Source organism: Pinus tabuliformis, chromosome 1_1 (genome assembly GCF_031772625.1).
Source record: "Pinus tabuliformis cultivar Carrire ecotype Pingquan chromosome 1_1, CPIR1, whole genome shotgun sequence".
In the NCBI taxonomy this organism is placed as follows: Eukaryota; Viridiplantae; Streptophyta; class Pinopsida; order Pinales; family Pinaceae; genus Pinus; species Pinus tabuliformis.
Genome location: NC_142297.1, coordinates 160,662,158 through 160,678,634, shown reverse-complemented (window position 1 = coordinate 160,678,634; position 16,477 = coordinate 160,662,158). Strand labels below are relative to the sequence as shown.

At 34.5% G+C, this 16,477-nt stretch overlaps 1 protein-coding gene across 8 annotated transcripts in view; it reads right to left on the bottom strand.

The window, feature by feature from the left end:
• The window catches only part of LOC149212081 (MADS-box protein SOC1-like), a 405,207-nt gene extending 393,725 nt beyond the window's left edge, over positions 1 to 11,482 (bottom strand). For 2 of the 8 annotated variants that reach the window (XM_089390551.1, XM_089390552.1), the window contains exon 1: positions 11,031 to 11,482. In XM_089390551.1, coding sequence (XP_089246677.1) covers positions 11,031 to 11,263 — 233 coding nt within the window. In that variant the 5' untranslated portion in view covers positions 11,264 to 11,482. The remainder of the gene's footprint in view (positions 1 to 11,030) is intronic. The other 6 variants (XM_089390543.1, XM_089390544.1, XM_089390549.1 and 3 more) reach the window with 4 other exon arrangements.
• Between the last annotated feature and the right edge of the window lie 4,995 nt (positions 11,483 to 16,477).

Genomic DNA, 16,477 nt, shown 5'->3' with positions numbered 1-16,477 from the left:
AATAATGGTGTCATTTGGTGTGATTGTTTTTGTTTCTTTTAGTTGAGGATCTGTAATATGTTGAGCATGCACTGGTGTTTATTTTCAGTATTTACATTATAAATAACTTGTTAAATAACAGAACAAGTAGGTAGGAATAAATCAGTAAAGTGCATGGAGGGCTTCTATGTGGTAGACATAAAAGCTTCAACAGTGTGAGCCTCTCAAACAAGATAGAATCACTCTCCTTTATGAAGACATAACTTATCTATCATGTAGAGTAACGCGTCTTAAAGATGCCAGCATACAATGTTGTCTCCATCGTGCACATGACTGACTCTGCAACTATCGAAAAACCTCCTTGAAGTCCTCCTCTTCTGAATATGCCTCTCTTTATGCATCACGAGTGAATGGTTCCATGTGCATCAGAGTTCCCAAAGTTGTGGTCTTTGATGTGGGTAGCCTTGAAAGCATGTCAACCAACATTTTTTTTCTTCCCTTCTTATACTTGACCACTAAATGAAATTGTGTAGAAACCCCATCCACTTTTAATGTCTATTCTGTTGTAGCTACTTTGTGCCTACAGGTATTCTAATCATTAGTGATCTGTTTGGATTACTATCTCCTTCCCATCAAACAAAGCTTCCACTTCCCCTGGTGGCTTCACTGGGGAGGAAATACCATACCACGTGCATTCATATTGGGTGATATATATTAAGGAAATAATGACATAATATATTGACCATATAATGTTGTAAATGGTTTTTATATTGGAAGGTACAAAAAATGGAGCCCAAAGTTAATGAAAAAATATAAAGGGGTATAGAAAAATTTAATGAAAAAAAGCATACCTACAATATCTAGTGAAAGTAGGGGTTTTTCAAATTAGGAAGGTTTTATTGGGTTCATATTGGTAGGGGGTTAAATAATGTGATTTTTAGAGGTAGTTCCCAATATGTAGTTAAACTAAGAATATTTTTTTAGTATGCCAGGAATGCACATGATTTGTCATAGGTTCATTGACCCTGTGACACTTCTTCAAAGCTTTCACCAAGGCATAGAGATCCTTGTCATAGGTAGGGTAGTTAATAATTTCCCCATGAAATACTTCAAAATGGTAGCATATAAGCTGCCCTTCGTGCATCAAGATTGCCCCCATAGCATATCAACTTGCATTTGTCTCCACTTCAAAGCATTGCTACAAGTTTGATAATGCAAAAACTACCAGTTGACTGATCTTATTTAGCTCCTTAAAGGCCATATAATGACCCTTTCATGACAAGAAACTCTTACCACTTGTTTTTATCACATGTAGTGATGCTACTACCACTGAAAATGAGGGTATGAATTTCCTCAAGTATTGTGTTGTGTCAATGAAACTCCTAACCACAGAAACATTCGTAGGCACTTGCCATTTTGTGATGCCATCTGTCTTGACAGGATCTGTTTTCAGCTCTCCTCCACCTATCACATACCCTAGATACACCAAAGACTATTATGTAAACTCACGTATTGATATTTCTTAAAAGCTAGTGCTTCTTTAATGTTTCCAGCACTTGTTTCAAATGTGAGATGTGTTCCTACCAAGTATCATTGTATACCAATATATAATCCTAATGGATAATAACAAATGAATCTATAAATGGTTGCAGTATATCATTCATTAACTTCATAAACATAGTTAGTGCTTTGCATAGGCTAAAAAGCATGGCTAGCCACTAATACACACCTTGGTTAGTTTTGAAGGCAGTCTTCCACGTATGTACTTCTCTGACTCAAACATGGTGATATCTAGACATTAAGTACAACACGGTGAAGTATTTTTCTTTCTACAAGTAATATAGTAGATGATCTATTTTGGGTAGGGGATACCTATTCTTGAGTTTAATCATGTTCAACACCTTATAGTTTATGCACATTTTCCAAGTCTCATTCATACTTCACACTGTCATGATGGGTTACCGACATGGTGATGTACTCTATCGAATAATACCACGCTCCAGTAGTTGTTTCAAGTGTTTCTTCACCTTACTTGCATCTATAACAAACTAATGGTACAATCCAATGTCTGGAAATAGGGAGACTGATAATAGTTGGATATCATGCTCCACTTCCCTCTTAGGTGGTAACCCTTTAGGGTTCCAGAAAACATCCCTGTAGGCCTATCACAACTCTTTTAGTTATTGTTTCTATTTCTTAGTACCTGTCTCCATGGATGACTTTTCTCTTACTGACTCTTATACATAATGATTCTCTCTTGAAAACAATATATTGAACTTCTTGTTGTAATTTATTAGTTTTTTGGCTCGATTGAAACTTACCAGCGAAAGTTTTGACTTTCCTTTGTGCATGTTCATGGTGAATGATTTTCCATCTTTTATGAGTTGGTATTGATTCGCTCTCCGCATGAAGATTGCATCCTACTTGTACATGTAGGGATTTCCAAACACCATACCACATACATTAAGGGGAACTACATCTAGTTCTACTTCATCAATAAAATAAACACTAATATCAAATCTCATATTGCACTATTCTATTACCTTCAACTCTACACCATTATTTACCCATCCTAATGAATATGGGCTTGGGTGATAATGAACTTCCAATCCCAATTTTTCGGCCATCTCTGCTAAAATGATATTTACTTGTGATCCTTGGTTGAGGAGAGCATCGATCTTTGTCTTCTTGACTTATATCTTTATGCGGAAGAGTTTGGTCCTTTCTTTTTGTTCTTGTTTCTAAAGGCTACTCAGGTTCACTCCCTTCTACACTAAAGTAAATACATTCTTCTCCTACACATCTGAGTTGCTTTCAATTTGGTTGCTTGAATCAATGAACATGAGATTCCTCTTGTTCTTTTCTTTCTTTTCACTTTTCAAGTTAATCTTCAGATGCAATTTCCAACACTTCTCCTTTGTATGACCATTAATATTATAACGGTTGCAGTGATTTTTGAGATCCTTTCACTAGCGTGTTATGGCTGTTATCCTTTTATCTTTCCCCTTTTCCACTTCTTCTTCCCCTTCTTAGAATCATGCTAAAGTTTCTTCTTCATTGATCCACTTGATTTCCCATTCCTTTAGCCTATGTTCTCTAGAAATTGTGTCTGTACAAAAGTCTCATCCATTGATCTGAACTTAAACAACATCACTTGCTTTTGTAAATGGTGTATAGACCCCCAATATACTTAATGAGTACATATTGGTTCTTTTGGGATATATCAAACATTATGGCCCTCTTTTTGAACTCCATGGTGTACTATTGTATATTTTACCTGTGCTTGTGCCTAATGTAATGCCACCATATCCATTGGTCCTCTACATAACTGATATGGTGAAATTGTGATTTTATAAGGGTTTTAAAGCCCTCCCACTTAGCCATTCAAGAATCTACCTCCAACGTTAAGGTCTCTATGTGACTTTCCCACCAAGTCAAGGCATGGCTCTATAATTTTACCCTCACAGTGGAATCTTTTGTTCTCCCTCCATATGTTGTGTTAATTTGGCATTCCAGTGACAAATTCCAATCATGGAACTCGATTCCTCTTTTCAAGAGGACTAAAATTGGCCTTTGAAGCACTTAATTTAGCCAAAGGAAAGTGTGTTTTTGAAGCAAAGTCAACTTGTGCACAAAAGGACAGGTCAAACCTAAAAGGAGATTCGGCACCCTTATAAGCCTATATATATATATATATATATATATTGGATAGATTATGTCATCAAATAGTTGCAGATAACATGGGTAAATGCTCTAACTCGTCAGCATGATCAAGGATCTCTTCTTTTGAAAAGACGCATGAAGGCATGATTCATATATTGGTAAGATGAAATCAACATAATATGTTCTCATATGGAATATAAGGTAGTTCACAAAGATGAAGGAATATGTGAAGATAGAAAGAAGAGATCATGAAAGATGTAACTACGGTTATAGGAAGTCAACATCTGACAACTATAATAATTAATCATGACAACTCCATAGAGAAGAATATTGTTATAAGGTCTATAAAGAAAGGAGACCCTTTACATATGAAGTCTTCGAGATGTGTTTATGAATGCGTAGGATGTTGCAGGCAAGCAAGATGTCATGATGAAAGGACATCACAAAAGGTAACTTTGATTTGATGTTCCTTTTTTATTTTCGAACAACATCTGGATGGGTTGATAAAGGGCTATTGAAAAAAGAGTTGTAGATGTCACCTACGACTAGCAATCATGTGCCTGGATGAAAGATCTTAGAGAAAACATGACTTGTAAGAGGTAGTTGTATGAGGAAAAAATCCAGATGGGGACAAGAGGATCACTTTTTAATAGACGGAAGGATGACATGACCAATGTGGCTCGTAAAGGAAAGTGAGGGATGGTCAATGCCCTAAAAAATATGAAGGCTCCATATTGTTTAAGAAAAACTTAATGGCATAGAAATGAGGAGCCCCACAAGTAGTTGATAATCCCATGGTCTCCAACTAGAGTAGAAAGTTGTTGGAAGAAAGTCCCTGTTTAAGAGGGATCTTGGACAATTCCCTAAATAATAAGGAGCTTGGGTACATTCCTTTTATGGGAATATGTACATTCCTTTATAGGAAATGGTATATCTTCCCTAGTTGAGAGGGAGAGATAGACACATCATTCTTGTCTTCACTTTGGGACGAAAGAAAGGAGGATTTGGTAAACATCTAGCATCATATACTCTTTGAGGATGAGGTAAGACATCCAAGATACAAGTAGTCAAAGAGGATCAATATTCTTTGAGGATTGTGAATCCAAGATAAGAACATTCTTGGAAGGGCATAATCTATGGACACCCAAGTGGGGTATGTACTTTGAGAGACAATGATGATGGTTTCTATAAGTCATTAGTCTCGCCAGCATTGTGCTATGACCTTGTGGAGAGAGAGATGTTAGTCAAGGTTTCTATGTGAGAATGCTCGATGATATGATGCTAAAGAGATGGGTAACCAATCCAACTCTTCTTATGAGAATTCTTCAAATTGAGAATTTCCAAATACCTTGTGTTGATTATGAATACATCCCTACTTAAGAGGGAGTGTTCAAATATGTAACTAGGTTCAGTATTCAAAATGGCACATGTAATCATGATTTTATGTATTTAATGAAAAGAGAAAAATAAAATTATTATTATTATTCTTGAGGCATGGGTTTCATGCTCAAGGGAGGTTTATTTTTAAGTCAAGAACCCATTGAGGGGTTCTACGGCTTGTCATTGAGTCTACAAGTCAATTGAGTTATTGTCATGTATCAAAGACACTTTTAAGCATGTTACATATTGTAAAAAAAAATTATTTGAGTGAAAGAAAGTCAAAATACCCTCCAAGACCTCGTCATTATGTAAAGATCCAGCCAACCTACATGAAGGGAGAAGTCGGCCTAAATATAGCAATTTGTACCCCTCAAAAGCCTATAAATGAGAAGGAAATATACCTCATTTGGATAGACTCTAAAGCAAGTTTCATCTCCTCAAGAAAGTAGTTGGAAAGGGATTAAAAAGAAGAACAATAAGATCATAGCTTTTGGTCCTCTCAATCTCTCTCGTGTTAGGTTTTCTACATTTGCTTTGAAAATCAAAGTGTTGTAAAGTTGTTGGGAAAGTTGAAGTTTTGGAAACTTGTTGCAAAGTTGAAGTGTTTTTGGGGAAGCAGAAGTGCTAGGAAGAAACTACTAGGTCAAAGTTCCAGAAGAATTTGTTGTGTAAGTCGAAATTCTAGAAGAATTTGCTGAATAGGATGAAATTCCAGAAGAATTTGCTGGGCAGGTCGAACTTGCAGAAGGATATGCTGGGCAGGTCAAAGTTGTAGAATAATTTTCTAGGCAAGTCGAAGCTGCAGAAGAATTTTCTTGGCCGGTCGAAGTTGCAGAAGAATTTGCTAGGAAGGTCAAAGTTGCAGAAGAATCTACTGGGAGGTCGAAATTGCAGAAATAGATGGAAGGAAGGCTCATCAAGGAAGAAAGGTTTGATTTGGTCTTTGAGGGCCTTGGTCACTAGTCATAAGTATTGGAATTTGTTAATTGAAGATTCTATAAGAAGAGAATAATTAGTGTGGATTTTCCTCTCAGTTGGCGAGGTTTTGGCCCTAACTCATCGCCCCTATCTTGTGTCCTTTGTCTTATTGTTCTTTATGTTTTGGTAGTTGTTTGACAAAAAAAATACTAATAATAACCAATTGAAAGAAGAAGGTGATCAAGTTAAGTAAAAATACATCACGGGAAGCTACCAAAGTAAGAGAAATCCCTAATCTAGCTGCCCTAGGTTTCTCAACAGGAGTGTCCACTCAAAACTTCGGACACTTCCAAACTTATAGACAATTCAATTCTGGAAATCTTTAGCAATAACGTGGTATTTGTCTATAATACCAATTCCGAGATGTAAGGTGAAATTCACTTGTTTTGTAAACATTCCACTTTTTATGGGTTTCATCTATGTACGAAGAAGTATTTTTACTCGACGAAATCGTTGAATGCAAGTGATCGCTATTGGAAGGATCAATGATCCATTTTCTCCGAGTTCACTCTTTCCTCTATGTATTGTCATACTTTAATGAAAATTATTGATATTATTTGATATGAGGACTTGCTCAAAAAGAGTATGGACATACATGCCCCCTTTCTGAATCATTGGAAATATATTTTTGGATACCCCTTAGTCTTGTATGATTATTAGAGGCCATGCACGATTATTCATTAGCAACATGAACTCTTCCATGGTTTTAATACACAATGGATACTTATCAATGCAAATATATGGTGGATTAATGGATTGCATAATATGTCGTTGTTTCAGGTCAACTACAAGTGTTGTGTGTTTCCATGGCTAATGATTTCCCAAGGCCTTCCAACAAAGACACAATTAAATCAGTCTTAGATTAGATTTATCATCTTACTACCAAGATATAATTAAAGTAGTATTAGATTAGCTTTGTCATTCCAACCTCAAGTTAAAAACTATAAACCACCTCCTTTGAGATTGTTCTTTGCCACGTCTTTTTGGGAGTTTGTTTAGTATAAGCATTCAACCATTTTGCGAGGAAGTTTACATTGGAAAGAAACGTAATTAGGTCATTCCAAACCTTTGGTATTGTCCCTTATTAGTTATTTATTGCATTGCTTGAGCTTTATTGCCTTGTTTTTTCTTTGGAAACTTTGGTGTGAATATTTTTTTGACAACAAGGCTAGCTCTTTCTCTACATTTTGCCAATTATGAAAAGAGGAGGTTCATATGTAGTTGTTGATCAAAGATGCCAATGCTTTTTGTTGATTAACCATGCCAAGGGTTTGTATTCAACTATATAGTGACTTTATTGTTATTTTACTTTCCTTAAGCAAGAAGTAAATGTTTTTATACAAAACTTGTCGCTATATTTTTTTTCTCTTTTGATGTAGATATTTTTATATTAATATAAGAAATACTTTTTGAAAAGAAATATCGGTTGAAAAGAAAAAGAGTCTTAGAGAAGCTAATGAAAAAGAATATGTTCACAATTAGATCAATGAATTTGGTAAGAATGTGGTAGTGTCATTGTACAATTCCTTACATTCTACCATAAAATGTTTTTTAAGAATAAGAAAAGAATAAGACATTGATCAAGATGACATGGGGCATGGTAAATGGTAAAATAAAAAATAAAATAAAAACAAAGCTTTCCAACATAGGTAGTTGAATGTGCTTGTTATATCTCAACAAGTAGATTCCACTAGAGTTGTGAAGGGGATAAATCCAAGGGAGGCATAAAGTGGATCAAAGCCCAAAATAGTTGAGTTGAAAGTTTTTTGATTTGGCGCTTGATCTCACATCCCTAACAAGAAGCATAAAAAGATGAAGCCTAAGAGTCATTATAACATATTTTCTATTATACATTAAAGATGTTAAGGTCTACTAGTTGAATGATCTAGACTCTAGAGATGAGAAGCTAATATTTGCACATATGTTGAGTTGTATGAGAACAATAGTGCTTCATGTTGAGATTTATCATCAAATTGTTCTATTATTTTTGTTGACATGGAAATAATTCATCAAAGAGTTTAAAAATATCCTATTACAGGCTATTTCTTCATTGTATGGAATAAAGATGTACAAGAAGTTACGACTAATTCTTAGGAAACGAGGAATCTTCATTAAGACTATCATGACCCTAGATCTCAATTGCTAACTTTTTCTATTGTTACAAAGATTATGGGCACATGTTATCTAGAGATTTTTGCTATAGAAAATATCATGTAGTCATGAAACACAAAGACATATGAAGAATCCTAAGGTGAACAACCCATAAGGATGCAATGAAAATAAACAATAACTTGTTAATCAAGGATGACAAAAGGGAAATGGTTTTTTATTTTTACCTTGAAGAATGTTGTTGGATGGAAGTGTATATTCAAAAATAAGTTCAAATAGGATGCTCAATTTAAATGGCAGAAAGCAAGATTGGTAATTGAAACTTACTTATAGAAGGAGGTCCTTAATTACTCTAAGACATGTTTTAATGAAGTAAATATAGACACAATTTCCTTTTCATGAATAGGGAATGTGGTATAACATAAGATTTAGGCCCATCCATATCTAAATCCAATGGAGTGCTGAACATGGTGTTGTGTGTGGGCAACTTGTTTATAAAAAACCCACTACACAATCCATTTGTAAGTTAAAACACACACGTAATGGATATCAAAAACACACTTTTTATTAAAACTTATGTGAAAAGGCGTACAGATAAGAACAATTAGTCTTTTATGGACTAAAAATTCTTCCAAAAATGCGTTCATCCATTGCCATTCAAATATGAACCTTTACATGGGAGATGAAGACATTGTCCATCTAATCTTCTATGTGAATAATCCTGTTCTTAAAACTCCACTAGATTTTTATAATAAAGAATGAACCTATGTAAGCATTTGATTTGGCGGCCATAGAGTAAATTACAAGCCGTTAGAAAATGGCATATTCTTATCAAAGCCCAACAATAGCTCAAAAGAAAATGGAATATTGATATCAAAGACTAAGCAGGCCTGTGACCTCAGGTCCTTGCCATTGACCTAATTTGGATGTTCCACAAAGAGGATTGCAAACCTACGCCAACTCTCATTGTATCTGGTACCAAGTAGACTACACAGTGTACTATTCAACGTCTAGTTGCTACCTTGCATAGAGAGATGGTAGGCAATCTACTCTACTTAACACATCACGCCCAACTTTGCTTTTGTTGTCAACCTTGAGGGACATTAATGAATCAGCTTCACAAGTTACACTGAATAACATTAGAGGCAGCAAAAGATATTTTGAATTATTTTAAGGGTATGGTCTAGATTCATGGTCTATCGTCACAAACAGTAGCGTGGATAAGGACCATTCTTGGTAAACTGCCTCTTCCACGAGAGCACCCTACGTTTTTATATTGCGTTAACTAGATTGCTATTTAGACAAATGTGATTATTTTTTAATTATGGAGAACGCATACTAAGGTTCATCAACATCATATTCCATATTTGATTGATGGTGGTGTAATTGATGTACAGTTCTGTTCTAATGATAATGAGTCTCTACATGATGACATGATGATGAAGACATTGTCCATCTAATCTTTTACATGAATCAGCTTCTTTTTAAAACTCCATTAGATTTCTATAATAAAGAATGAACCTATGTAAGCATTAGATTTTGGAGGCCATAGAGTAAACTACAAGCAGTTAGAAAATGGCATATTCGTATGAAAGCCTAAGAAGACCTTTGACCTAATTTGTAGGTCCTTGCCTTTGACGTCATTTGGAGGTCCAAAAAGGAGGATTGCAAATCTGCGCCAACTCCCATCGTATCTGGTATCAAGTCGACTACATAGTGTACTACTCCATGTTTAGATGCTACTTTGCATAGAAAGATGGTAGGAAATCTCCTCTACTTAACACATCATGCCCAACTTTGCTTTCGTTGTCAACCTTGAGGGACATTAATAAGCCTAATCAGGTACAACGGATAGCAATGGAGGCCGTAAACTGTATTTTAAAGTACTTTCAGGGGATATCATCCTGCTGTACAATAGTCTTGAGGGGAAGGTCCCTTTGACTGGTTTTACCCACTCACAATTATACTTTTAAGCTTAAATTTGGTCTAGTTTCATGGTCTATCGTCACAAACAACAGCGTGGATCAGGGCCATCATGGTAAGCTGGCTCTTTCATGAAAGCAACATACATTTTTGTATTGCGTTAACCTAAATATATGTGATTATGTTTTTAATTATGGAAAAAGCATACTGAGGTTCATCAACATCATATTTAACAGTTGATTGATGGTGGTGTAATTGATGTACAGTTCTGTTCTAGTGATGACCATCCAGTTGACATCTCGTCTTCGCCCCTTATGCTCATGCTACCATGGATTACGTTGTGTTGACATCTGCATGGATTACGTTGTGTTGATTATCAATTGCATATTCGATGAAGAACTCGGTATGCACGCAATAAGAATAGAAAATGCTGCATATTTTGGCAGTATCTAATCCTCGTGGACTGGCAGTTACTCGAAACTATTCCCAGCTTTTTATTAACAAGCTTTTCTGTTATCAATGTTTCCTGAAATGATAGAACATTTTCTCTGTTCCTCGATATGCTGTTCGTAACATCGGTGCCATTATTATTACTGAATCGGAGTGTGTAAATAATAATGTTTGAAACCGTTGCATTTTGTCAAAAACCAGAAAATGAATACATTGAATCCATCACTGTTCTAACATTGCAGGAACAGCCGTAAAAAGCGCTGTAATCTAAGTGTGAGTCTGTAACGCTTTATGAGAAAAGGAAAAGCAATCTCGCAAGGATAGGAAGAATTTCCCAGCGAGCGGATCACTAAAGGAAACGGTTGGAAGTTTCAACTGAGCCAATAATAATTCTATACCTTCATCAGCAACCAAATGTTACTTTCGAGTATATAGGATCAGTTAGAAACCCTAGGTTTCCAAATTCTAAAATATCGGCATGTTAATGACAACATTCGTACAATAAAGCAAGCGAATATCTAGGGTAAATATGCATTATCCAGACATACCTGGGATTAGCGAAGTCATAGACCTTCCCTCTTGGGGAGAAAACAATAAGTGCCACTTCGGCATCACAAAGCACTGAGAGCTCGTAAGCTTTCTTCAGCAGACCGTTCCTGCGCTTACAAAAAGTAACCTGCCTGCTGGTTCCGTTCTCAATCCTCTTCAACTGGGTTTTTCCCCTCACCGTTCTCCTCTTCTCTCCCTTCCCCTTTGCCTCACAAGACTCCATCAGATTCATAGCTATCAGATCAAAACAGGGGCATTTCAACACTCGTCCACTAGAAAAACAGAGGCATTAAAATTGAAAGGGCAAACATAGTCATTACAGAAGTGTTCACTTCTATGGCCATAAATAAGAAGGATAATGGCATCAATCTACCACCAGCGCCTCCAAATACTGGACAGGGGGTCTAATTTAGTCAATTTCCAGTACAGTTCCCACGGATTCTGTCACACGCAATACCTCTTTCCGACTCAGTACGAAAAGACATATAAAGCGGACATTGCCCAATGTGGACCAAAATCAAATTAAACGCGGTCGTCATTCACTTCATTCACGTGGCAAAGTGTACAAATTGTTAAAAATGGAATTCATATATTTTGGCCGAATTGCGACCGTTTATTTTAATATTTCTTTCCATAACAAGCACATTTGGTATCACCTAAAAAAGGGATATGGTACCTATTAAATAGGTGTAAAACATTAATCTTTAAAAAACTGTACCTATATTTGTATTATAAAATAACGCCCCATAGATTAATTTTGATTTCAGTTTACATATCATTCATTATCATTGTGGTGATGTTATTTATTTTTATAGGAAAAAAACCTTTAAACTTCATTTTTAATATCTATGGTTGAATTGAGGCTTCTTATCCATAACATTTATTAAGAAGAGTTTCCGCTTAAATTACATGTAGAAATTTTTTGTCCACCCATTTCGAACCAATTAGTGTGGTTCATTGTGAGGACAAATTGAAGAGTGAGATCATGGCTGCCAATTATATAGGGAGAGCTCATCCAAACCGCTAGGTTGACTAAGTTGACCATCAACGGCTATCTAAAACGGCTAGATTAAATAATAATATTAAAATATTAATAAGTCAAAAGTAATAACTTATAGTAATAGAATAATTAACTACCAGTAATATATTAGTTATTCTATTTTATTTTATTAATATATTTTTCCTTAGGTTAATAAATTAATTAATTTATAATTTATTTAATCATATAACCACTAGGGATAAGGGTAGGGTTTTTTCTATATAATAGAATGTTATACTATTTTATTTTATTTATATATTAAATTACCTAATTCTAATTTATTTAATCAATTGAATATGATTAAAGGGGGATTTTTATATTAGAAATAAATATAATTTTATTAATTAATTAATTAATTATATATATATATATATATATATAATATCATTTAAATCCCTTCTCTGAAAAAAAATATCATTTAAATCCCTAGGGATAAGTAAAGGGTTTTTAATAATTATGATTTAATGGAATAAATTATTTATGAGTATTGGTTAAAATTAATTTTTATTTTTATTTTATTTATATGGTAAAGGTAGAAACTTAGTAACAAATAGGATTAATAATATTAATAAAATTTGATAAGGAAATAGTAATAAAAATTAGAATGAGCGACAATTTTTTAATACAAGGACAAGAATAGGACAATTAGTTAAAAAACTTAACTAAAAGGAGAAACCCTAGGAGGAAGGAAAAGACAGCTCTAAGGAGAAGGAACCAGGAAAATATGGGGAAACCTCGTCAAGACTAAGAAGAAAGGGTAGGGATCCAGCAATGACTGATCTTCCAGCCATCATCTCTATTGAGATTGTTAGGCCTTACCAAGGTTGCGTGGTTCCATCACCGTAAATTCATGGAAGCGATTGAAATTGAAAAAAGGCCTAACATTCTCAATAGAGATGATGGCTGGAAGATCAGTCATCGCTGGATCTCTGCCCTTTCTTCTTAGTCTTGACGAGGTTTCCCCATATTTTCCTGGTTCCTTCTTCTTAGAGTTGTCTTTTCCTTCCTCCTAGGGTTTCTCCTTTTAGTTGAGTTCTTTTACTAATTGTCGTGTTCTTGTCCTTCTTGTATTAAAAAATTGTTGCTCGTTCTAATTTTTATTACTATTCCTTATCAAATTTTATTCATATTATTAATCCCATCCTATTTGTTACTAAGTTTCTACCTTTACCATATAAATAAATAAATAAAAAAAATAATAATAATTTTAACCAATACTCATAAATAATTTATTCCATTAAATCATAATTATTAAAAACACTTTACTTATCCCTAGTGGTCATTTGATTAAATAAATTGTAAATTAATTAATATATTAACCTAAGGAAAAATATATTAATAAAATAAAATAGTATAACTAATATATTACAATTAGTTAATTATTCTATTACCATAAGTTATTACCTTTGACTTATTAATATTTTAATATTATTATTTAATCTAGCCGTTTTAGATAGTCGTTGATGGTCAACCTAGTCAACCTAGCCATTTGAATGATCTGCTCTCCCTATATAATTGGCAGCAATTATTTGACTCCTCAACTTGTCCTGACGATGAACCACACTAGTTGGTTTGAAACGCGTCGAAAAGGGTTTTCTACATGTGATTTACGCTGAAACTCTTCTTAATAAATTTTAATATTTATGTTTAGTTTATCTATTAATATTAATTAATTTCAAATTTCAAATATTTATAATTATTAATATAATTTAATAAATTAAATAAAAATACAATTTAATTATACTTATTTAAATAATATCATATTTAATAATGTAAAATACAAAGACCCTACTATGGCTAGTAGGTACAAAAGAAGCTCTGAAGACCTCGGGGAAAATTTGTTTGGGTCAGAGTTAGTCAAGCTTTGTAGTGCTCAGAATCTCATAATTGGCAATGGTCTAAACAAGTGGCCCAATTCCAGCAAGATGACTTGCATCCATGGACTTGGTAGCAGCGTGGTAGACTACGTTATTTCCAATCTCCCATTATACAACGAAATAATAAATTTTGACATCTTAAATGACCACGAACCTGACTCTGATCATAGGCCTTTACTTATAACTCTCAATTTTGTCATGCATAGAGTTCCCACAGAAAATAATAATTATAGCCAAAAGAACTTAATATTTGATAGAAATAAAAATGATCTCTTTCTAAATGAATTAAAAACTAATTTGCTTCCTTTATCTAGTATAGACAACATAGAAGACCTTTATCATAATTTTACTACAACCCTCTCATATTCTATTAACAAGTTCTCAATTGAAGTTTCAAATACTAAAAGAAATAGCAAAACCAATCCATGGTATGACAAAGATTGTAAAAGTGTGAGGAGAGTAATTAAGGAAGCTATTGATGAATCTCATAAAATGGACAAGATAAAAATATACAAAGCCCTAACTAAAAGGAAAAAGAGGCAGTACATTCATCAAAGACATGAGAATCTCTTACACCTCTCTAAGGTAGCTCCTAAGAAATTTTGGAGGAAGATTCTGACTAGGAAGACTAAAGATAATAATAAAATTTATTTTCACGATTGGAATTCCTATCTTAAAAAGCTTTATGAATCTCCAAATGTCATGGATAATTTGGAAACCCTGCTCAAAACAAAAGAAGTTTTCTCTTTAGAAGACATTAAGTTTGGGATTAATCACCTCGTTAATGGGAAAGCTAAGGACATTGAAGGTTACCAGGTGGAAATGTTAAAAATTGGAGGTCATGTCCTCATCCCCCACATCCACAAGCTTTTCAATCAAGCAGTCAAGCAAGGGTTCCATAAACCTTGGACTGAGAGCCTCATTAACCCTATTTTTAAAAGTGGGGATACAAATAACCCCTCTAATTATCGGACAATTATGATCATCCCTCTCTTAGCCAAGTTATATGGTAGTATTTTGGAAAAGAAGTTAAACATATGGCTTGAAAATGAAGGTAAGCGGGCTAAAGGCCAAGCAGTTTTCAAAAGGCATCACTCAACAACAAACCACCTTGTTACTCTTAGGATCATTGCGGAGGAATGTTGTAATGATAAATCCAATTTATTTTGTTGCTTTGTGGACTTTAGAAAGGCTTTCGATACGTTTCCTAGATACAACCTTTGGAATAGATTAGAAGATCTAAAGGTTCCTCTCGAGTTGACAGCTGCCACTATAAGGTTATACGAGAATGTAATTGCCAAGCTAAAGAGCAATGAGGGGTGGTCGAAAGATATTAAGTGTAACATCGGAGTTAAACAAGGTTGCCCCCTCTCCCCTACCCTATTTGGCATTTACATCAATAAGCTCGAAGGCTATTTAGAGGAAGCAGGATGTGATGGCACGATCTTAGCTTGGATAGTCGTCATCCTTCTTTTCTATGCTGACGATATTGTTCTTTTGGCAAGGTACCCATCTGATCTTGATAAGCAACTTAGGCTTCTTAAGGATTTCTACTCTACCATGGGCATGACTGTTAACACTGACAAAACAAAAGTTATGATTATCAAATCCAAGAAGGACACTTACGCTAATTTTATGTATGACAATAATAACTTGGAGGAAGTGTATTCTTACAAGTACCTAGGAATTGATATTCATCACAAGCTCAACTGGAACCATAGCATTGAGAAAATGATTAAAGGGGGGTGGAAAGCTTATTTTGGTCTTGAAAATAATTGTAAAATAACAAACCTTGTAATCTGGGATAAAAAGAAGTTCCTCTTTGAAACTTTAGTCACTCCTGTTATCTTATATGGCTGTGAGGTTTGGGGTTGCAGCATCTCCAAAGAATCATGGAGAAAGATTGAGCAAATCCAAAAGCGTTTTATAACTTATAACCTAAAAATTAATAGTAATACACCCTATCTTATTCTCCTTATAGAAGCAGGTATTTCCCCTATTGAGAGCCTAGCTATGATTAGGTTTCTGTTGTAAAAGCACAAACTTAATAACATAGATGATCATAGACTTCCTAAGCTAGCTTTAAATTCTAGCCAAAACCACCTAAGGCTCAATCGGGGGTGGCATAAAGACACAAGGGCCTTGTTAAACTATTGGGAGATCAACGAGAATGATGCATTGCAAAACATAAATAACATTAAAGATATTGTTGCTTCTAAGTTCAAAGAAAAAATGTGGTGTGAGAAAGATTTAGCGGCTAAAAGAAAATTAAGTTATTGTAAGAAGGTCATCAACCCCACCCTAGAAGATCAAAAGTATCTCTCTATTTTAACTAGCTCAAAGAAGAAAATTAATATAGCAAAGATTAGAATGAATTCTCATGAGCTCCATAGTGAAACAAGTCGTTGGGTAGTTCCTAAAACGCCATGGATGGAAAGGATTTGTCATTTATGCGATAATAGGAACATCGAGGATGAAAACCACTTCCTCTTCGAGTGCCCCACGTACAACCACATTAGATCTCAGTTTC